A 22,213-nucleotide genomic window follows, 5' to 3' on the forward strand; every position below is an offset into this window, starting at 1 on the left:
TACGCAATACTCCAGGTGTGGTCTCACCAAGACCCTGTACAACTGCAGTAGAACCTCTCTGCTCCTATACTCAAATCCTTTTGCAATGAAAGCTAACATACCATTCGCTTTCTTTGAAAGCTAACATACCATTCGCTTTCTTGTCCTGTTGGAAGTTCCAGAACACTCTGGAGCAAGTTTTAATCAAGTATCTCTCTGTACTTTGCTCCATTCATCTTTCCCTCGATCCTTACTAGTCTCCCAGTTCCTGCCGCTGAAAAACATCCCCACAGCATGATGCTGCCACCACCATGTTTCACCTTAGGTATGGCATTGGCCAGGTGATGAGCAGTGCCTGGTTTCCTCCAGACGTGACACTTGGCATTCAGGTTAATGAGTTCAATCTTGGTTTCATCAGACAAGAGAATCTTGTTTCTCATGCTTTTTGGCAAACTCCAAGCGGGCTGTAACGTGCCTTTTACTGAGGAGTGGCTTCATAACTGGCAACTCTATCATAAAGGCCTGATTGGTGGAGTGCTACAGATATAGTTGTCCTTCCGGAAGGTTTTCCCATCTACACCGAATAACTCTGGAGCTCTGTCAGAGTGGCCATCGGTTTCTTGGTCATCTCCCTGACCAAGGCCCTTCTCCCCCGTTTGCTCAGTTTGGCCGGGCGGCCAGCTCTATGAAGGGTCCTGGTGGTTCCAAAGTTCTTCCATTTAATAATGACGGAGGCCATGCAAAAAAGTTATTCAACTCCTCTGCTTTTTTCTTTATTCCCCATTATCACTTCTCCTGCATCATTCTCCAGCAGTCCAACGTCCACTCTTGCTTCTTTCTTACTCTTTGTATAACTGAAGAAACTCTTACTATCCTATTTTATATTATTGGTTAGCTTACCTTCGTATTTCATCCTTTCTCCCCATGTTGCCTTTTTAGTTACCTTCTAGTGGTATTTAAAAGCCTCCCAATCCTCTGGCTTCCCACTAATCTTTGTTATGTTATACGCCTTATCTTTTAGTTTTATACTGTCCTTGACTTCCCTCGACAGCCGCTGGGACCTTGTCAGCCCTTGATTCACTGAATAAAAAGGAGGGCTGTTTTGAGACAGGTACTTTCATTCAGAACTTTATGTATCTTTGCAATTTTCCCCAAAAGATGTGAATGTAGGGCTTTTGAATGTTTTTAATGCAGAGGTAGATAGTCTTGACAACAAGGAGTGAAAGGTGACAGGAATGCAGAGTATAATCAGATCAGCGGTAATCATTAAACGTTAATGCAGACTCCTGCTTCACATGTTCATCTGTATGTATAATAAGTGAAAAATATTGGAAATATTGAACAGTTTAATAGCGGCAGGACAAAAGGGAAAGCATAGAATATATCAGGATAACTCTTTGTTAGACTGGAGAACATTAAAGTGCTGTCTATTCATATTCTCCCAGATGCTGCCTGATCTACATAATATGCCAAGTATTTTCTGTTTTTGAAAGGCCATGGTTGTCATTTATCCATCTTTCCCAATAACTCAGCTGTTTACCATGAGAGTTTAGCCTTTTGTCTTTTCTTTGCGCTGTGCAATTGTAGAATGCTGCGTTCCAACATGTTTCACCTTGCAGGTTGTACTTTCTGCGTCTAACTTACAATTGCATGTAACAATGTTAAAATGTTTTATTCATTTCTGGAAGTTGGGCATTGTTGGCTTGACCAGCATATGTTGGTTATCAGTAATTATGTCTGAACTGAAGGGGCAGTTTAGACGCTTGAGTCCCCTACTTTGGTGAATCAAAGGTCACGTGAAGGCCAAATGGAGAGACTTCATTCCATGGAGTGCTCTAGTAAAGCTGATTTTTTTAAACAATTACCTGTAATTTTCATGGTTACTGTTACTAAAAAATTTTATATCCAGATTTATTTAATTACTGTATTTTCCCCGTTGTGGGATTCCAAGCTGTGTCTCTCCCTTTCAGGTGAGGCAGAGGTTCGCTTGCACCTCCTCCAACCTCATCTACAGTATCCATTGTTCTAGTTGTGGACTCTTGTATATCTGCGAGACCAAGCGTAGACTCAGTCCGCCTTGGCCTATGGGATCTCCCGGGTGCCAAACACTTTAACTCCCCTTCTCATTCCCATACTGACTTTGATGTCCTGGACCTCCTCAGGTTATAGTGAGGCCAAATGCAAATTGGAGGGACAGCACCTAATTTTTTGCTTGGGCAGCTTACAACCCAGCTGTATGAATATTGTTTTCTCTAAGTTCAATGAACCGTTACATCCTCTTTCTCCCCATCATCATGCTAGTTTCACTCTTGTCTTGCTGAGTTTCATTATTTATATAACTCGTTATCACCTGGCCCACAGCCACCATTCCTTGATCATCGTTACTTTCTTGCATATCTTCCGTTCATTTGTTCTATCTCTCATATCACTGTCTATATATCTTGTTTCCCTTTCTCATGACTCTTGGTCTGAAGAAGATTCTCAACCGAAACATCACCTATTCCTTTTCTCCAGAGATGCTGCCTGACATATCATTGTATCGCTGCTGACATATCATTTCACTTGCACTTTTTGTGCAATGTGACAAATAAACCGTTGTATTGTATTGTATTGTATTGTATTGACACGCTGAGTTATTCCAATATTTTTGTGCAGCTCTTAATCAGAGGTTGTCTAACACGTGCTCCAGGCTACCGGTCATTATAGGTCAAGTGAAATCCCAGCCAAGATCCCTTCTGATTTTACTCACTGGAACTTTTTTTTAGTTCCCTCTGCTCCTTTGATCAAACAGCTGATCTTTTGAAAGTCCTTGTTGTGAAAGTTTCTTGTTACATCTGTATATGGCTTTTAGTTATTATTAATTTATTACAACTAAAATCACGTTAATTCCTATGAGGAAAGCTGTTCAGGTCAATTTAATTATTCCATCCTGTGTAACTCTAAATTATTTGTAGCATTCAATGGATTTTTAGATTATTTGGATTGGAGACTGCGTTTCTGTCTCCCTTCCATTTACTCCATCTACACTTCACCCCACCTCGGCAAGGCCAGCAGCATCATCAAGGACCAGTCTCACCCCGGTCATGCCCTCTTCTCCCCTCTCCCAGCGGGCAAGAGGTACAGAAGTGTGAAAACGCACACCTCCAGATTCAGGGACAGTTTCTTCCCAGCTGTTATCAGGCAAATGAACCATCCTAGTAATAATGAGAGGGCGGTCTTGAGCTGCCATCTCCTCATTGGAGACCCTTGGACTAGCTTTAATCGGACTTTGCTGAACTTTACTTTGCACTGAATGTTATTCCCTTTATCCTGCATCTGTACACTGTGGAGAGCTCGATTGTAATCATGTACAGCCTTTCCGCTGACTGGATCGCACACGACATAAAGCTTTTCACTGTACCTCAGTACATGTGACTATAAACCAAACTAAATTAAGCTATCTTGAAACATTTTGTCTACCTTGACTGAGAGCTTGCACTCATCTTATGAATTGGCCCTGATATTAGGTCCCACTCCGGAGGGGACTACTAGACTGAGATGTGTACACATTACTGAGAGAGAGAGAGTGTTGAACTGTAGGACATGTCATCTTAAATTGAGTGTTGAACTAAGTCCCATCACATCTTAGGTTTAGGTTTTTATTGCCATGTGTACTGAGGTGCAGTGAAAAGCTGTGTTTTGCAAGCTATTCGAACAGATCGGATAATACTGTACATTAATTCAATCAAATCTACTTTCAAGAGAGAGCTAGATAGGATTCTTAAAGATAGCGGAGTCAGGGGGTATGGGGAGAAGGCAGGAACGGGGTACTGATTGTGGATGATCAGCCATGATCACATTGAATGGCGGTGCTGGTTTCGAAGGGCCGAATGGCCTACTCCTGCACCTATTGTCTGTTGTCTATTGTCAAATCAAACTCAAAATTACAACAAGATGTTGATCATAAGTGGGCTGAGGAGTGGCTAATGGAGTTTAAAGCAGATAAGTGCAAGATTCGTTTTAGTTTAGTTTAGTTTACAGAGTGGAAACAGGTCCATCAGCCATCAGGACAGGCCCGACCAGCGATCCCCGCATATGAGTACTATCCTACACACACTAGGGATAATTTACACTTATACCACGCCTATTAACCTACAAAACTGTACCTCTGTGGGAGGAAACCGAAGATCTCGGAGAAAACCCACGCAGGTCACGGGGAGAAGGTACAAACTCTGTACAGACAGCACCCGCAGTCGGGATGGAACCTAGGTCTCTGGCGCTGCAATTGCTGTAAAGCAGCAACTCTACCGCTGCGCCCACCGTGCCGCCCCCAGAGATGTTGCATTTTGTGGCATCACGCCAGGGTAGGAACTTCACAGTGAATGGTAGGGCTCTGGGTAGTGTTGTCGAGCTAAGGAATCTCGGAGTTTCCTAATAGTTTTAACTGCAAAATTCTGACATCATCTTTATAAATCTTCTTTCCATCCTCTCTCTTTCTTTTAGATGTTATTGCTAGAACTACACTCAGTACCACAAGTGTGCCAGCAAAGGTTTGATATAATTGAGCATAATGTCTGCACTTGTCATTCTGTCTCTCAGAAAGCAAACACTACTGCTTGCTAGGTCAACAAAAAAATGCTGGAGGAACAGCGATGAGGCAGCATCTATGTAGAGAAGGAATAGGTGACGTTTCGGGTCGAGACCCCAGTCTTAGGTGACCTTGTTAACCTGCATCTTCATTGTGTACGGGTGCTAAAAAGAACAACCTTGTTTTGAAGCTTGCTAATGATCTGGGTGGGAATACAGACAGCATTTCAAAGTTTGCCAATGCCATTAATTTTGAAATAGTAAACAATGAATAAATAGAAACAATTTAATTCTTGCCAAATTTGTATGTTGTCTCTTGCTCTCGCTCTCTCTCTCTCACATTTCTGGACCATCTTTGCAAATTATCATTGCATCCTCTCTTTCCTTTAGATGATGTAAAATCAACAACACTCAGTACCACAGTGACCAAACAATGTTTGATAATGACTTCTGCACTTGCCATTCTGTTCCTCATAAAGCAAACATTAGTACTCGCTTGTTGATGATTGTATTAGCCTGCATCTTTACTGCGTAAGGGATCCCTTCCCTCCTTAGTGCACAGAAATCTTCATTTGGAATGACAGAAACGTTACTGCAAGGGAGGAGGCCATTAAACATAGAAATATAGAAAACATGGAAAATATGTGCAGGAGGCCATTCGGCCCTTCGAGCCAGCACCGCCATTCATTGTGATCATGGCTGATCGTCCCCTATCAATAACCCGTGCCTGCCTTCTCCCCATATCCCTTGACTCCACTAGCCCCTAGAGCTCTATCTAACTCTCTTAAATCCATCCAGTGACTTGGCCTCCACTGCCCTCCATGGCAGGGAATTCCATAAATCGGCAGGGAATTCTATAAATATTTAGCCTATTGAATCAATGTTAAATCATTCCACCTTGCCCTCTCCCTGTATGCTGGCAATGCTTTTTAATTACTTTTCTGGATTCCCCTTGAGCACGTTTGAAGTTCCCCTTAAAGTGAATTCCAGGTTACAATGATTCTGCATTAAAAGTATCTTTCCTCATTCCACTTTTTGCACATTTTTCTATTCAACTTCATTTAGTGTTCTTTTGGTATTCTGGTTCTTGGCCCTTATGGTATTGGGAATAATATATTTCCTGTACTCTATTTGGATCTTAGCCTGACATTAGTGGTGGGGAATATGCTGGAGTCAATTATTAAAGATGAAATAGCGGCTCATTTGGATAGCAGTAACAGGATCGGTCCGAGTCAGTGTGGATTTGCGAAGGGGAATTCATGCTTGACTAATCTTCTGGAATATTTTGAGGATGTAACTAGGAAAATGGACAAGGGAGAGCCAGTGTATGTAGTGTACCTGGACTTTCGGAAAACCTTTGATAAAGTCCCACATTGGAGATTAGTGGGCAAAACTGGCACTGTAAATGGTGTCAGGCAGCAACTCTACTGCTGTGCCACCCCATCTTTATTACTCTGATAAAACTCTCCATCATATTCGTTAGTTGTATAGTATTTGCCTTCAGAACCCTTCTGGCACTCACCTTCCCTCAGTAGGTAGATACAAAATGCTGGAGTAACTCAGCGGGACAGGCAGCATCCCTGGGAGAAACAACGGGTGACGATTTGGGTCAAGACCTTTCCCTCAGTGGTCCCCACATTCGTGGCTGCTAATTCTCCCCTGGGTTATTGATTCGGAATGATTTCTCACGACCAAGGTTAACCGAACTGGCCGCTAATTTCACTTCTCCAGTCCTCAGTAAGTACAAAAGTTCAGCAACTTATTGCTAGTACCTCTGCAACTTTGACCTCAGCCTGGAGCCTGTTGTACATCCTATCCGGTCAGGAAAATTTATTTGATATTTTAAGTCGCCATCTTTTCAAATTCATCCCCATTATCAATTTTTAATTAATCTGCATCTCAACCTCCAGCATCTCCTTTGGCAAAATGTCCAAGTAAATTGTTATCTTGTGGAAACTGTAACACCTTAAAGTACCCACCATGAAATTAATTTGGTATCTTAACATTTAATTTAGTTTAGTTTAGAGAAACCGCACAGAAACAGGCCCTTCGGCCCACCGGGTCTGCACCGACCAGCGATCCCCGCACATTAACACTACCCTGCACACACTAGGGACAATTTACACAACAACCAAGCCAATTAATCGGAGAAAACCCACGCGGTCACAGGGAGAACGTACAGACTCCGTACGGACAAGCACCCGGGTCTCTGGTGGTGCAAGCCCTGTAAGGCAGCAACTCTACTGCTGTGCCACCGTGCCGCTCAAATTATTGTTCATTCTTTATTGCCCTTTAGAAGGTGGTGGTAAGTCATTTTATTGCAATTGTTATGGTATTCCACTATTTAAACCCTAATAGCATGTTGTATGCATTAGACAGCTGCTAAATGTTAGGCAATTTTCATAAGATCAGCCTAACCATTCCTTTCTTCTCGTTTCAGCACCAGGCAGTCAGGCAGGAAGGAATGTTGGTAAGTGCAAAAAACAGGCCACATCATCTTCTTTACGCATCAATAAATATTTGTTGCAGTAGTTCAGCACATTAATAAAACCCCATCTTGTATGCAGTTTTCATCTCCTTATCTAAAGAAGGATATTCTCGCTGGTGAATGAGATCAGAAAAGTTCCAGTGGACTAATTCCTGATAGCAGGACTGGCATATGAAGAAGCTTCTATTCACTAGAGGTTGAGGGAATCTCATAGAACACCACAAATTCTATCGGGACAAGACAGATTAGATGCAAGATGGATGGATGGATGGATGTCCTCCAGGATTACAGTCAATGAAAGTCCATTTAAATGACAGATAAATGCCATTTAAGACTGAAATGATAAATAAGATCACAGAGGGTGATTGAAGAGCTTGATACTGTTTTTGGATTTAGATTCATGAAGGGATATAAGGGAGAAAGTTGGAACGGGATACTCCATTTGCAGCTCCTATATTCTGTGCAGCTGCTCTTCCCCTCCCTTCCCAGCCGTAACAACGATCCTCATGCCTTTGCCTCCCACCCTCCCCGCCGTGTCCGATGTCCACCACCACCATGAGACTCTGCCCTCAACATAACCTGTATCCTCAACTTTCAGAGTTGGGCAGCTGCAGTTATCTGCTCCATCTCCACAAACCATCTCGGGCAGTTTCCCATCCAATGGACAGACTATCCATGTGAATGAATGAAGGAGATGCAGATGTTGGTTTCAACCAAAGATAGACACAAGATGCTGCCAGTCCCTCTGAGTTATAGACAATAGGTGCAGCAGTAGGTCATTTGGCCCTTTCGAGCCAGCACAGCCATTCAATGTGATCGTGGCTGATCATCCCCAATCAGTACCCCGTTCCTGCCTTCTCCCCATATCCCCTGACTCTGCTATCTTTAAGAACCCTATCGTCCAGTTATTCCAGCATTTTGTGTCTATGACTATCCATGTAAAGCAGCAGTTCACTTGTCCTTTCACTTCAGTGAGTTGTAGTCAGTGTTTTCTATTGGAGATTGGGTGACTATTAAACCGCAAGGATCACGCCGAGCTTTCACTTGCTGCCACTTGAGTTCTCTGTCCCACTCCCACACTCACCTGTCTGGCCTCTTGAGTATTTCCCTCTCTATGGATGAGTCCCGAGTCCTTCCACCATTTTCTATTTCTGTTTTTGATTTCAAGACTGCACTTATTTGTGCAAATACATTTTTGATATCTGACAACTTTGGAATCAATGTGTAGGAAGGAACTGCACATGCTGGTTTAATCCAAAGGTAGATACAAAATGCTGGAGCAACTCAATGGGACAGGCAGCATCTCTGGAGAGATTGAATGGGTGGCGTTTCGGATCAAGACCCTTCTTCAGACTGGTTCAGACCCAAAACGTCACCCCTTCCTTCTCTCCAAAGATGATGCCTGTCCCGCTGAGTTACTCCAGCTTTTTGTGTCTAACATTGGAATCAAATTGTAAAACAGAATTACAATTGTCAGTGGTTTCTTTATGTTTCAAATAAGCAAGGTAAGTACGCAAGTCTTTATTGTAGGTGGTGTTATAATTTATTAAGTACTTAGACTCATGATTGGGTTACTAGCACAGGTTTAAATTGTAATCTAGTTAATGTTTGTTAAATATAGACAAGAAACATTGATCCAAAATATTTGCAGTTAAGATGATTCAGTATAAAGGGTTTAAAATCCCTACATTGTGAGAGAAATCCCCAATGAATATTCAGATATATTACATCCAATGGTTCTGCTTTATCCACTCTGGCAATTTATTATTCAAAAAACAGTCGTATTTGTTAAGCACAGTATAACTTCCATAAAAAAATATCAGAACGCTGGAAGAACTGGGCAGGTCCAGCAGCATCTGTCAACGAAGAAGGATAAGACAACATTGTAGATTGGGACCCCTTCAAGACTGAGAAAGAGCAGGAGAGATTGACAGTGTATAGCAGGATGTAGGGGTAAGTTGAAACCAGGAAAGGGTAGAGGAAACTAGAGGGGGAGAAGGGCTGGGGGAAATGAGCAAAGTGAAAAGATAATCATCCGAGGACGTACACTCCATTGAGGATGAATGGGGATCCTGTGGATAGGGTGAACTGTTTTAAATATCTAGGAGTCCACATCTCCGAGGATATGACATGGGCATCACACGCCTCAGCACTCGTGAGTAAGGCAAGGCAGCACCTTTACCACCTCAGGCAATTGAGGAAATTCAGAGTGTCTCCGAGGATCCTCCAGTGCTTCTACGCAGCGGTGGTGGAAAGCATCTTGTCCGGGAACATTATCATCTGGTTTGGGAATTGCCCTGCCAAGGACAAGAAGGCTCTGCAGAGAGTAGTGTGTTCAGCCGAACGCACTATGGGAACTTCACTTGCCCCCCTGCAGGAACTATACATCAGTAGGTGCAACTCCAGAGCCAACAATATCATGAGAGACCCCTTCCACCCCTGCAACGGACTGTTCCAGCTGCTACGGTCAGGCAAACGCCTCCGTTGCCATTTGGTTGTTTGGCGTTTTGCACAAAAGTCCTCGAGCATTGCCACTTTCATTTCACTGCACATCTCGTATGTGTATGTGACAAATAAACTTGACTTGACTTGACTAACTAGACGGACAAGGGAAAATAAAGACCCGATGAACTAGATGCAGAGAGAGCAATAGCAATAGCTGGAGATCTGGAAGCAGGATACATTGTATGCCACATCTCTGGAGAGAAGGAATGGATGACTTTTCGGGTTGACACCCTTCTTCAGACTGACTCAGTGAAGAAGGGTCTCGACCCGAAACGTCACCCATTCCTTCTCTCCAGAGATGCTGCCTGTCCCGCTGAGTCACTCCAGGATTTTGCATCTATTATCGGTATAAACCAGCATCTGCAGTTCCTTCCTGCATGTGGGCTTTGCCATTTAGAATTATCAGGAGAAATGTCTTCACCCGAGAGGTCTGAACCTGTGCAGTCTCTCCCCTGTGGCAGTGAAGGTCAAGTCATTAAATATATTGAAGGAGGAGGAGGATGCTTTTGTTAATGCTGAAGAGATGGGGGATATGGGTGAAGGTGGGAATTAGTGACTGAAATGGATTATCAGATGATCGATATTTCTAAATTCCCTTCCCCTGTTCAATTTTACATATGTCCATGCATCTATCATCCCCGTATGTGTTATCCGCCTAAATACAGGTACTGGCAAAGCTTTCATTATTACGTACTCAGATTTAATTAAAATTTAATGTTTCCCTCCTGCAGGTCAGTGGTATGGGCTGCTCATCATCTTGGGTAAGAACTTTCAGATGGTAATGTATTGTATTTATGGGCGGCACGGTGGTGCAACGATAACGTTGCTGCCTTACAGCGCCAGGGACCCGGGTTCGATCCTGACTGTGGTGCTGTCTGTACAGAGTTTGTACGTTCTCCCTTGCTTTTCTCCGGGTGCTCGGGTTTCCTCCCACACTCCAAAGATAAACAGATTTTGTAGGTTAATTGGCTTCTGCAAATTGTTTTTAGAATTCAAATTTACCACCGTCTGTGGTTTGACAGCTGAATTGTCGGTTCTGATTTTATGAACCCTTGTTCGCTAGTCTCAGCAGAGGAACTAGCCTTTCTCAATCTATCTGGTCAAATGTTTAAATCATTTAAAATCTCTAAATTATCTTGTAATCTGTAGACATGAGGAACTGCAGATGGTAGTTTATGAAAAAGAAACACTCAATGCTGGATTAGCTCAGTGGGTCAAATACCATCTTTAGAGAACATGGATAGGTGGTGTTTCGGGTCAGGACTCTTCTGCAGTCTGAAGAAGGATCCCAACCTCGAATAGTCTGAAGAAGGGTTCCGACCCGAGACGTCACCGATCCACGAAAAAAGACACACAGTGCTGGAGTAACTCAGCAGGTATGGCAGCGTTCCCTGAGAATATAGGTGGTTGACGGTTCGGGATCCTCTTTAGGTTGGGACCCTTCTTCAGATTGGAGAAGGGGACAGACAGAAACACCAGCTATCCTTGTTCTCCGGAGCTGCTGTCTAACCCACTGAGTTACTCCAGCATTTTGCAAGGAGGAACATCTTTAGTAAGATGGTAGTTAATCTGTAGAACTCATTGCCACTTTCATATCCCTGCATTTTCTTAATATTCTCTTTTGCTGATCTGTGAGTCCATGAGAGGATGCAGGTGGTATTTGGGTGCAAAGATAAAACAAGACCAACATGCCCCATCAACAGTACACTAGTCCCACCTGCTACGCGCGTTTGGCCCATATCCCTCCAAACCTCAGTATTCCTGAACCAGGGGCCACAGTTTAAGAATAAGGTGTAAGCTGTTCAGAACGGAGACGAGGAAAGTATTTTTCACTCACTTATGAGTCTGTGGAATTCTCTGCCTCAAAGGGTGGTGAAGGCAGGTTCTCTGGATACTTTCAAGAGAGAGTTAGAAAGGGCTCTTAAAGATAGCAGAGTCAGGGGATATGGGGAGAAGGCAGGAATGGGGTACTGATTGTGGATGATCAGCCATGATCATATTGAATGGTGGTGCTGGCTCGTAGGGCCTAATGGCCTACTCCTGCACCTATCGTCTATTGTCCTCGGCAGTCATCGTTGATCTGTAAAATGCTGTTGATCTGTAAAATAAACCAACATTGCTTATTTGAGTTTGATTCTGTATCTTTGATATGCTTTTTAATTTTGTTAAGTAATTATTTTAAGTTGAAGTAATATTTTTATGTGCATTTAGTATATTCACATGATGAATTGTGAGGCCTGGCACCATCCGATTCCGGACTGCTCTGAAACATGCTGTTCTGTGCTGGAACTCGGCATATTATCTCCAGACATTACATTGAAGAAACGGGTACATTTTCAGATGAAGAATATCAAGTTTTTTTTCCTACAGAAATAAAATATTTTGCCTTGAATTGTATTTAGAAGCTAATATATTTTGAGTTTTTCCATTATGAAGTGTCATTGTGTAGACTGGAAATCACACATGAAAATCGCCGTGGCCAGTAATTTTCCACTTTACTATTAAATATGAATCTGGCCCAATCAAGCTCTGTATGCTATTTCCTTCTGTTTCAAATATAAAGGACTTTTTTCTATATGAAAGTTGTGAATAATGTGGAAATATTTACTTATTTTTAATCTTGGACTGGTTGCACATGGTGTTTCCCTTATCTCATTTTAACTGCAGTTTGCGATGGTATATTCCAACGTAGCAGTGAACACCACTATCCTCAGTCAATGGAATTATTGTCTACGAAACATTCCCCTCGTTCTGCTTCTTCATGGGACCACAGTTATACAGCAGCTCAACAGGTGCTTATAAAAAATGAATAGCTTAGAACACTTAAGATGTAACTTTGATACCTGTACAAGCATTTCCGGTGCAGCTGGTTTGACAGAAATATTAGTATTGTTTCATTGTTTTTCTCAGTGAATGTAACTAGCTGCAAACATCAGATTATAAAGTGGAAACGGAACAATTAGAAATGTATGTTTTTATTGTAATCAAACAGCACTTGCTTCTTTAAACTTTGTCTCTGAACTAATAATCTGCATGGCCCAACATTGCTGCTTTCCTCTGGAGCCACCTGGGAATATAAACACATTTTGTAAATTCATTAATCAGACGAGGAATGTCCTCTTGTGCATTTGTAGTATTTTCCAGTTTAATATACTGTACATATTTGCTGATTTCATGACCTGGATCAGCAAAATTGAATATTGATGCAGTTTTATGTTCCAATGATGACTTTAAAATATAAGCTTCATATACTGCTTGTAATGTCTTTTATTCTACAAACCAGCATTCCGTTGATCTCACAATGGAAAATTGTCAAGGTTGTAGTTAGGAGATTAATTAATGATTCAGTGATACTTTATTGTCACATGTGCCTAGGTCCAGTGAAATGCTTTGTCATGCATACAATCTGGTAATATCATACAGCAGACCTCATCTAGGTAGTACACAAGAGTCACCACCTTTCTGACAAAGTTACAAAAAGTTGATTTTCTGCTCACAGTGGTGAACCAGGCCTGCCAGTGCACGTAGCAGCAGGCAGCCCCCACTGGGTCCCCTTTCGATATCAAGAGTCAAGAGTGTTTTATTGTCATATCTCCCAGATGGAACAATGAAATTCTTACTTGCAGAATAATTGGTTCCCCCACTGGGACTCCATCCATTTCACCACTAACTTCCATCCGGCACTCATTCACCAACAACTCCCTACCGTTTCTAGACCTCACCATCTCCATCGCAGGCAACAGACTACTGACCGACATGTACTACAAACCCACTGACTCCCATGGTTATCTGGACTACACTTGTTTTCATCCTGCTTCCTGTAAGGACTCTATTCCCTACAAAGGAATTACAAGGATGTCCTTCCACAAATTAGGAGACTAAAACTGTACACAATACTCTAGATGTGGTCTTACCAGAGCCCTATACAAAGAAAAAAGATAGAAAGTAAGGTAATTACAAGAGGTAACTGAAGGTGGAAAAACAACGGAAGTGCTTAGCAGACATTTGCTGTGGAGATTTAAAGGTCCAAAATATCGGGAATTATCGCGTTTGCTCGCTGAATTTCATCAAAAGTAAGTTAATAATGCCTTACTTTTGATGAAATGTGAGAAAAACCTTTTCACCCAGAGAGTTGTGAATTTGTGTAATTCCCTGTCACAGAGGGCAGTGGAGGCCAAGACACTGGATGGATTTAAGAGAGAGTTAGATAGAGCTCTAGGGGCTAGTGGAGTCAAGGGATATGGGGAGAAGGCAGGCACGGGTTATTGATTGGGGACAATCAGCCATGATCACAATGAATGGTGGTGCTGGCTCGGAGGGCCGAATGGCCTCCTCCTGCACCTATTTTCTATGTCGCCTATCCCTTCTCTCCATAGATGTTGCCTCGCACCCGCTGGGCTTCTCCAGCTGTTATGTCTCCCTGCAGTTCCTTGTTGTTAACGCTTGTAGGCTGGAGCGCTGACCCCACTGGCCCCGCCCACCCTGTAGCGTGCCAGGATAAAACATGGCGGTGTCCAGGCGTCGCAATCCGCAGTGCGCACGCGTAGGCCGCACCCATTTCCGCCCGCGGCCGGCCGGGGTATAACTGGCGGTGCGCTCCTCTGTTGGCAGGTCATTTCCGGCTGAGGATATGGCGGCGTCGATGCTGTTGCTGATGGCGACGATGGCGGCAACGTGCTGGGGGCGCGCGGCGGGTAAGTGTGGGGGCATTGGGGGGTAAGGGTGGGGGCACTGGGGGGTAAGGGTGGGGGCACTGGGGGCGCGCGGGGGGGTAAGTGGGGGGGCACTGGGGGCGCGCGGGGGGTAAGTGGGGGGGGGCACTGGGGGGCGCGGGGGTAAGGGGGGGGGGGCACTGGGGGCGCGGGGGGGGTAAGGGGGGGGGGGGGGGGCGCGCGGGGGGTAAGGGGGGGGGGGGGGTACGGGGGCGCGGGGGGGGTAAGGGCGGGGGGGGGGTAAGGGGGGGGGGGGGCACTGGGGGCGCGCGCGGGGGTAAGGGGGGGGGGGGCATTGGGGGCGCGCGCGGGGTAAGGGGGGGGGGGGGGCATTGGGGGCGCGCGGGGGGGTAAGGGGGGGGGGGCACTGGGGGCGCGCGGGGGGGGTAAGGGCGGGGGGGGGTGGGGGGGGGCGCGGGGGGGGTAAGGGGGGGGGGGGCACTGGGGGGGCAAGGGGGGGGGGGGTAAGGGGGGGGGGGGGGGGGGCAACTGGGGGGTAAGGGGGGGGGTAAGTGGGGGGCGCGCGGGGGGGCAACGTGCTGGGGGCGCGCGGCGGGTAAGGGGGGGGGGGGGCGGGCGGGGGGTAAGGGGGGGGGAGGGGAGGGGAGAGGAAAGGGCCGTTATCAGGGTCGCGATGTGAGGGCGATTATCGGGAATGCGCCTTGGATTACGAGGGGGGCACGGGAGCGCGCCTTGTTGTGGCGGGGGGCGCGCCTTGTTGTGGCGGGGGGCGCGCCTCTGGTGGGGCACGGGAGCGCGCCTTGTTGTGACGGGGGGCGCGCCTCTGGTGGGGCACGGGAGCGCGCCTTGTTGTGGCGGGGGGCGCGCCTCTGGTGGGGCACGGGAGCGCGCCTTGTTGTGGCGGGGGGGCGCGCCCTGTTGTGACGGGGGGCGCGCCTCTGGTGGGGCACGGGAGCGCGCCTTGTTGTGGCGGGGGGCGCGCGCTCTGGTGGGGCACGGGAGCGCGCCTTGTTGTGGAGGGGGGAGGGGGTGTGGTGAGTTAGTTGTGGGCGCTGCTGTGCTGAGGTGCAGTAAACCACCGTGCATGGGCACACCAGGGAGTGCAGAGAAGGACACAGACCGAGCAGTAGACACCGTGAATGCACGGAGCGTCTCGCCCAGAGTAGGGGAACAAGGACCAGGGGACGTGACTTTAAGATGGGAGGGGAGATTTAACAGGAACCCGAGGTGACTTTTCCCACAAATGATGGGTGTATGGAACAAGCTGGCAGACGAGGTAGGTGAGGCAAGGCACTGGAATATAATTTAAAATACACTTGGACAAGTACATGGGTGGGAAGTGTAGGCAGGGAGATGCTGGTCTGTGTGTGTGTGATCACAACTATGCAATTTCTAACAAGTCTTGGGCAGAGCTGTTGCCAAACTAAATTGTGGTGGATCTCGATAAGTTGCATCTGTAGAAATTGGAGACGTACTGAATGCAGATAAATTGTAGATAGTATACTGACTGGCCCAGGAACAAGGAGATGACGGAGAGTGTTGGACACTGCCCGGTCCATCACAGATGCTGACCCCCTCCACCAATGAAGGCACCTACGTGTTGCTGCTTCCCGACAGTCTGCATTGGCAGGCGCTTGTCGGCAGACTGTGGGGTGACCAGGGTGGCACCTGCTGAGAACTGGAGGCCGGAGCCTGCGGCTGGGGCGTGGGTGGGAGCCACGGAGACGTCTGGAGAGAAACCGGCGGTGATAGTGGAGAGATTCTGTGTGGCAGTCGGTGATGGCGACAACCGATGGATGAGGACGGACAAGTGGAAGTGAAGCTGCCGGGGGAAGGAACATAGAAAATAGGTGCAGGAGTAGGCCATTCGGCCCTTCGAGCCAGCACTGCCATTCAATATGATTATGGCTGATCATACAAAATCAGTACCCTGTTCCTTTCTCCCCATATCCCTTGATTCCGTTAACCCAAAGAGCTATATATAACTTGCTCCGTCAGCCCTAAGAGTTATATCTAACTCATTCTATTAGCCCTAAGTTCTATGTTTAAGAAGGGACCTAAGATGCTGGTTTAAACCGAAGATAGACACAAAGTGCTGGAGTAACTCAGTGGGACAGGCAGCATCCGAAGAGAAGAAATGGGTGATGTTTCGGGCAGGCACGTGCTGTCAGGGTAGGTAAGGTAGGTATTGCCTACCCTGACTAAAATTATAAAATGATCATTACTAAATATAAATAGTAAAGGCTTGGGAGAATTATGCCTATCTTAGAGATCGATCTCTTAGGTAGGCATAACTCTCCGTGCCTTTCACCAGCAGCACTTGCAACATGCGAAAGTCTGTGCAGCCCACGTGCCGTCGGTGCTGCTTCAAGCCGTCAATGACAAGCGGGGCTGAAGGCAGCTGAAATTCTGCCTTGGCTGTACTGCGCATGCGCAGAGCTAGTTTCTTGGCGGGTTTTTCAAATATCAATTGCCATTATCTGAAGAGTATCTTGGGGAAACAAAGAGAAAAATTGAGTTTGTGTACCATTAATGTGTTTAGTACATATCTTGGTGCTATATGTTTTAAAATACCTTATTTCCCGGGGTGGGGGGAGAGTTCCTTTCACAGCGTTTGGGGAGTCTGGCCCGGGGTAAAGTTGGAGTAACCCACTGGTGATGCTCCTTGCACAGAGCCACCAAATTGGGGGGAGGGGGGAAGAGAAGTAGCTCCCCGGAACCGGCAGCCTCCCCGCTCACCTCTGGCATCTCCCCGTCTAAAAACCTTGCTCCTGTTCAGACGGAGAGCACTGCCAAAGGTGAAAAGGCACTGAAGTGGCGGCCAGTTCTGTTTTCGGGTCCTGGCGGCCGCTCGCAGCTACTCAAGCTGCTTCTATCCCTCGCTACAATGCGGTGGCTTCACACCCGAGTGCCGCAGCAGCAGTGAGTGAGTTACTGGCATTATCCCCGACCCCCTCCTTCTCAACGTTCCTGCCCTCCCCGCAACCTTACCCCGGCACAGACTCTCCACAAGCTGTGAAAGGAACTCTCCCCCCAATTGGTCCCTTGAACAAGTATTCAATAAGATGGCAACTGATTCGGTATGGGTAGAGCTGCGAAACACTAAGGGGCAGAAAATTCTGGTGGGTGTTGTGTACAGGCAACCTAACAGTAGTAGTGAAGTTGGAGGTGGTATCAAACAGGAAATTAGAAATGCGTGCGACAAAGGCAAAACAGTTATTTATAATGGGTGACTTCAATCTACATATAGATTGGGTGAATCAAATTTGCAGGGGTGCTGAGGAAGAGGATTTCTTGGAATGTATGCGGGATAGTTATCTAAATCAACATGCAGATGAACCAACGAGAGAGCAGGCTATTCTAGACTGGGTATTGAGTAATGAGGAAGGGTTAGTGAGCAGTCTTGTTGTATGCACCCCCTTGGGCAAGAGTGACCATAATATGGTTGAGTTCTTCATTAGGATGGAGAGTGACATTGTTAATTCAGAAACAATGGTTCTGAACTTAAAGAAAGGTAACTTTGAGGGTATGAGATGTGAATTGGCCAAGATTGACTGGCAATTAATTCTAAAAGGGTTGACGGTGGATATGCAATGGAAGACATTTAAAGACTGCATGGATGAACTACAAAAATTGTTCATCCCAGTTTGGCAAAAGAATAAATCAGGGAAGGTAGTGCATCCGTGGATAACAAGGGAAATCAGGGATAGTACCAAAGCGAAGGATGATGCGTACAAATCAGCCAGAAAAAGCAGCATACCAGAGGACTGGGAGAAATTCAGAGACCAGCAGAGGAGGACAAAGGGCTTAATTAGGAAAGGAAAAATAGATTATGAAAGAAAACTGGCAGAGAACATAAAAACTGACTGCAAACGTTTTTATAGATATGTGAAAAGAAAGAGATTAGTTAAAACAAATGTAGGTCCCTTGCAGTCAGAAACAGGTGAGTTGGTCATGGGGAACAAGGATATGGCGGACCAATTGAATAACTACTTTGGTTCCATCTTCACTAAGGAAGACATAAATAATCTTGCCGGAAATAGCAGGGGACCGCGGATCAAAGGAGTTGGAGGAATTGAGTGAAATCCAGGTTAGTCGGGAAGTGGTGTTGGGTAAATTGAATGAATTAAAGGCCAATAAATCCCCAGGGCCAGATAGGCTGCATCCCAGAGTACTTGAGGAAGTAGCTCCAGAAATAGTGGATGCATTAGTAATAATCTTTCAAAACTCTTTGGATTCTGTAGTAGTTCCTGAGAATTGGCAGGTAGCAAACGTAACCCCACTTTTTAAGAAGGGAGGGAGAGAGAAAACGGGGAATTACAGACCAGTTAGTCTAACGTCGGTAGTGGGGAAACTGCTAGAGTCAGTTATTAAAGATGGGATAGCAGCACATTTGGAAAGTGGTGAAATCATTGGACAAAGTCAGCATGGATTTACGAATGGTAAACCATGTCTGACGAATCTTATAGAATTTTTCGAGGATGTAACTAGTAGCGTGGATAGGGGAGAACCAGTGGATGTGGTGTATCTAGGCTTCCAGAAGGCTTTCGACAAGGTCCCACATAAGAGATTGGTATACAAACTTAAAGCACACGGCATTGGGGGTTCAGTATTGATGTGGATAGAGAACTGGCTGGCAAACAGGAAGCAAAGAGTAGGAGTAAGCTGGTCCTTTTCACAATGGCGGGCAGTGACTAGTGGGGTACCGCGAGGCTCAGTGCTGGGACCCCAGCTATTTACAATATATATTAATGATCTGGATGAGGGAATTGAAGGCAATATCTCCAAGTTTGCGGATGACACTAAGCTGGGGGGCAGTGTTAGCTGTGAGGAGGATGCTAGGAGACTGCAAGGTGACTTGGATAGGCTGGGTGAGTGGGCAAATGTTTGGCAGGTGCAGTATAATGTGGATAAATGTGAGGTTATCCATTTTGGTGGCAAAAACAGGAAAGCAGACTATTATCTAAATGGTGGCCGATTAGGAAAAGGGGAGATGCAGCGAGACCTGGGTGTCATGGTACACCAGTCATTGAAAATAGGCATGCAGGTGCAGCAGGCAGTGAAGAAAGCGAATGGTATATTAGTTTTCATAGCAAAAGGATTTGAGTATAGGAGCAGGGAGGTTCTACTGCAGTTGTACAGGGTCTTGGTGAGACCACACCTGGAGTATTGCGTACAGTTTTGGTCTCCAAATCTGAGGAAGGACATTATTGCCATAGAGGGAGTGCAGAGAAGGTTCACCCGACTGATTCCTGGGATGTCAGGACTGTCTTATGAAGAAAGACTGGATAGACTTGGTTTATACTCTCTAGAATTTAGGAGATTGAGAGGGGATCTTATAGAAACTTACAAAATTCTTAAGGGGTTGGACAGGCTAGATGCAGGAAGATTGTTCCCGATGTTGGGAAAGTCCAGGACAAGGGGGTCACAGCTTAAGGACAAGGGGGAAATCCTTTAAAACCGAGATGCGAAAAACCTTTTTCACACAGAGAGTGGTGAATCTCTGGAACTCTCTGCCACAAAGGGTAGTTGAGGCCAGTTCATTGGCTATATTTAAGAGGGAGTTAGATGTGGCCCTTGTGGCCAAGGGGATCAGAGGGTATGGAGAGAAGGCAGGTACGGGATACTGAGTTGGATGATCAGCCATGATCATATTGAATGGTGGTGCAGGCTCGTAGGGCCGAACCTTTCCCTGTGCTCCTGTTTTTCCCACCACCTCTCCAGGCTATAAATGTCAAATACTGCTGGCTGTAGTTTATTATGAGGGAGGAGAGCTTTGCATGCAGAGTCGTGGGTCTCCAGAACGCACTGCTGGGCGTGGTGGTGGAAGCGGATACAATAGGAATGTTTAAGATGCTTTTAGATAAGCACATAGAATGGAGGGAAATTGATCACATACCGATTGAAGAGAGATTTACCTTGACTCGTGTTTGGCACAGGCGTTGTGGGTTGAAGGGCCAGTTCCTGTGCTCTGTCTCTTCATTGTTTGAGATCTGTCCCACTATGGTGATGTCATGCTTTGGCAGCACAGATTAAACAGTTTCCCCTGTTGCATAGTTCCTGTGCCTGTTGTGACAGTCTTGCTGTTCTGGGCTTGTCTTGCTACACTGATGTGGCCTTGGGTTGTGCCTCTGCCTTGTTATTTTTAGTTCTTACTGGACGCGGTGTTGACACTGTCCTGGTCTTTGGCTTTTACGTTGCTGAATTCTGTAATATGTGTACATAAAGGCTGGAGAAACTCAGTGGGTGCAGCAGCATCTATGGAGCGAAGGAAATAGGTAACGTTTCGGGCCGAAACCCTTCTTCAGACTGAACATCGGTCTGAAGAAGGGTTTCGGCCTGAAACGTTACCTATTTCCTTCGCTCCATAGATGCGGCTGCACCCGCTGAGTTTCTCCAGCTTTTTTGTGTACCTTCGATTTTCCAGCATCTGCAGTTCCTTCTTGAACACTCTGTAATATGTGTCCCTTTTTGTCTGACATTGTTGTCGCTTTGTTATATACAAACTGCGAGGCGCACTCTGTGAAGACAGGCACAAAATGCTGGAGTAACTCAGCAGGTCAGGCAGCGGAGAGCATGGATAGGTTATGTTTCACAGAGTGCTGGAGTAACTCAGCAGGTCGGGTACCATCTCTGGAGAAAAGGAATGGGTGACATTTTGGGTCAAGACCCTTCTTCAGACCTGCTTCATTCAGGTTCTAGGTGGTTAGGCAGCGATTGTGAAAGCCAAGGGATAAGTATTGGGTCGAGACCCTACACCAGGACAGGCAGCTCCTGGGCATCTTATACGTGTCCTTGGACCATGACCCTGTTAACATACCCAAAGCCATGGTCTCCCTGACACATCACTGACCCCATCACAAGGATCTATAGGTGCTGTAATCTTGAGTAAAATACAAAGTGCACCACTTCCAAAAGACGTGGTCTGCATTTACGGAACTATTACAAGCATAAGGTGCAATAGTAATTTAAAATATAAATGGTACCAGGATCTGGTAACAGGGGGTATAAAATAAATTTAAAAAAAAACACGGTTGGTATATCCTTTCTTGCGGATTTTTGTGTTACAACGGGTCCCACTTAGTCTAGTTTACAATGATCTGGACGAGGGAATTGAATGCAACATATACAAGTTTGCGGATGACAAGAAGCTGGGGGACGGTGTTAGCTGTGAGGAGGACGCTAGGAGGCTGCAAGGTGACTTGGATAGGCTGGGTGAGTGGGCAAATGCATGGCAGATGCAGTATAATGTGAATAAAGGTGAGGTTATCCACTTTTGTGACAAAAACAGGAAAGTAGACTATTATCTGAATGGTGGCCGATTAGGAAAAGGGGAGATGCAACGAGACCTGGGTGTCATGGTACACCAGTCATTGAAAGTAGGCATGCAGGTGCAGCAGGCAGTGAAGAAAGTGAATGGTATGTTAGCATTCATAGCAAAAGGATTTGAGTACAGGAACAGGGAGGTTCTACTGCAGTTGTACAGGGTCTCGGTGAGACTACATCTGGAGTATTAAGTACAGTTTTGGTCTCCTAATCTGAGGAAGGACATTCTTGCCATAGAGGGGGTACAGAGTTAGATGATCAGCCATGATGATATTGAATGGTGGTGCAGGCTCGAAGGGCCGAATGGACTACTGCGCCTATTTTCTATGTTTCTCTAGGGTAGATAGTTTTTCCTGGAGCACGGCTCTGGAATGGTGATGGTGATTGGGGAGAATTCTGAGATCCAAGCTGCACATTTTGCACGCGGGAGTTTGTGAAATGGGCTGTCAGATGAGACCAGACACGAATAACTCAATGGGTCAGGCAGCGTCTCTGGAGAAAAGGAATAGGTGCTGTTTTGGGTTGAGACCCTTCTTCAGCCAGATGAGGTGGTGGAGGTAGGCACAATTTCAACATTTAAAAGGCATTTGGTTAGGAAAGGCACAGAGGGATACAGGACTAATGTTTAGATGGTCATCGTGGACGGTCACAAGGGATGTCATGGGTGAAGTGGACC

At 45.9% G+C, this 22,213-nt stretch overlaps 2 protein-coding genes across 5 annotated transcripts in view; both read left to right on the forward strand.

Annotated features, from left to right (window-relative positions):
- LOC129709005 (P-selectin-like) overlaps positions 1 to 13,386 on the forward strand; it is a 31,052-nt gene extending 17,666 nt beyond the window's left edge. The window contains exons 6-8 of the mRNA XM_055655134.1: positions 6,986 to 7,015; positions 10,270 to 10,299; positions 11,750 to 13,386. Of these exons, the coding sequence (XP_055511109.1) occupies positions 6,986 to 7,015; positions 10,270 to 10,299; positions 11,750 to 11,772 (83 nt within the window). The 3' untranslated portion in view covers positions 11,773 to 13,386. The remainder of the gene's footprint in view (positions 1 to 6,985; positions 7,016 to 10,269; positions 10,300 to 11,749) is intronic.
- A 730-nt stretch (positions 13,387 to 14,116) lies between these two features.
- Positions 14,117 to 22,213, forward strand: part of LOC129708957 (complement receptor type 2-like) — a 37,524-nt gene continuing 29,427 nt past the window's right edge. For 2 of the 4 annotated variants that reach the window (XM_055655051.1, XM_055655052.1), the window contains exon 1: positions 14,166 to 14,232. In XM_055655051.1, coding sequence (XP_055511026.1) covers positions 14,169 to 14,232 — 64 coding nt within the window. In that variant the 5' untranslated portion in view covers positions 14,166 to 14,168. Of the gene's footprint in view, positions 14,233 to 22,213 lie in introns of all 4 variants that reach the window. The other 2 variants (XM_055655050.1, XM_055655053.1) reach the window with 2 other exon arrangements.

The sequence above is a fragment of the Leucoraja erinacea genome, chromosome 24 (assembly GCF_028641065.1).
Source record: "Leucoraja erinacea ecotype New England chromosome 24, Leri_hhj_1, whole genome shotgun sequence".
Taxonomy (NCBI): domain Eukaryota; kingdom Metazoa; phylum Chordata; class Chondrichthyes; order Rajiformes; family Rajidae; genus Leucoraja; species Leucoraja erinaceus.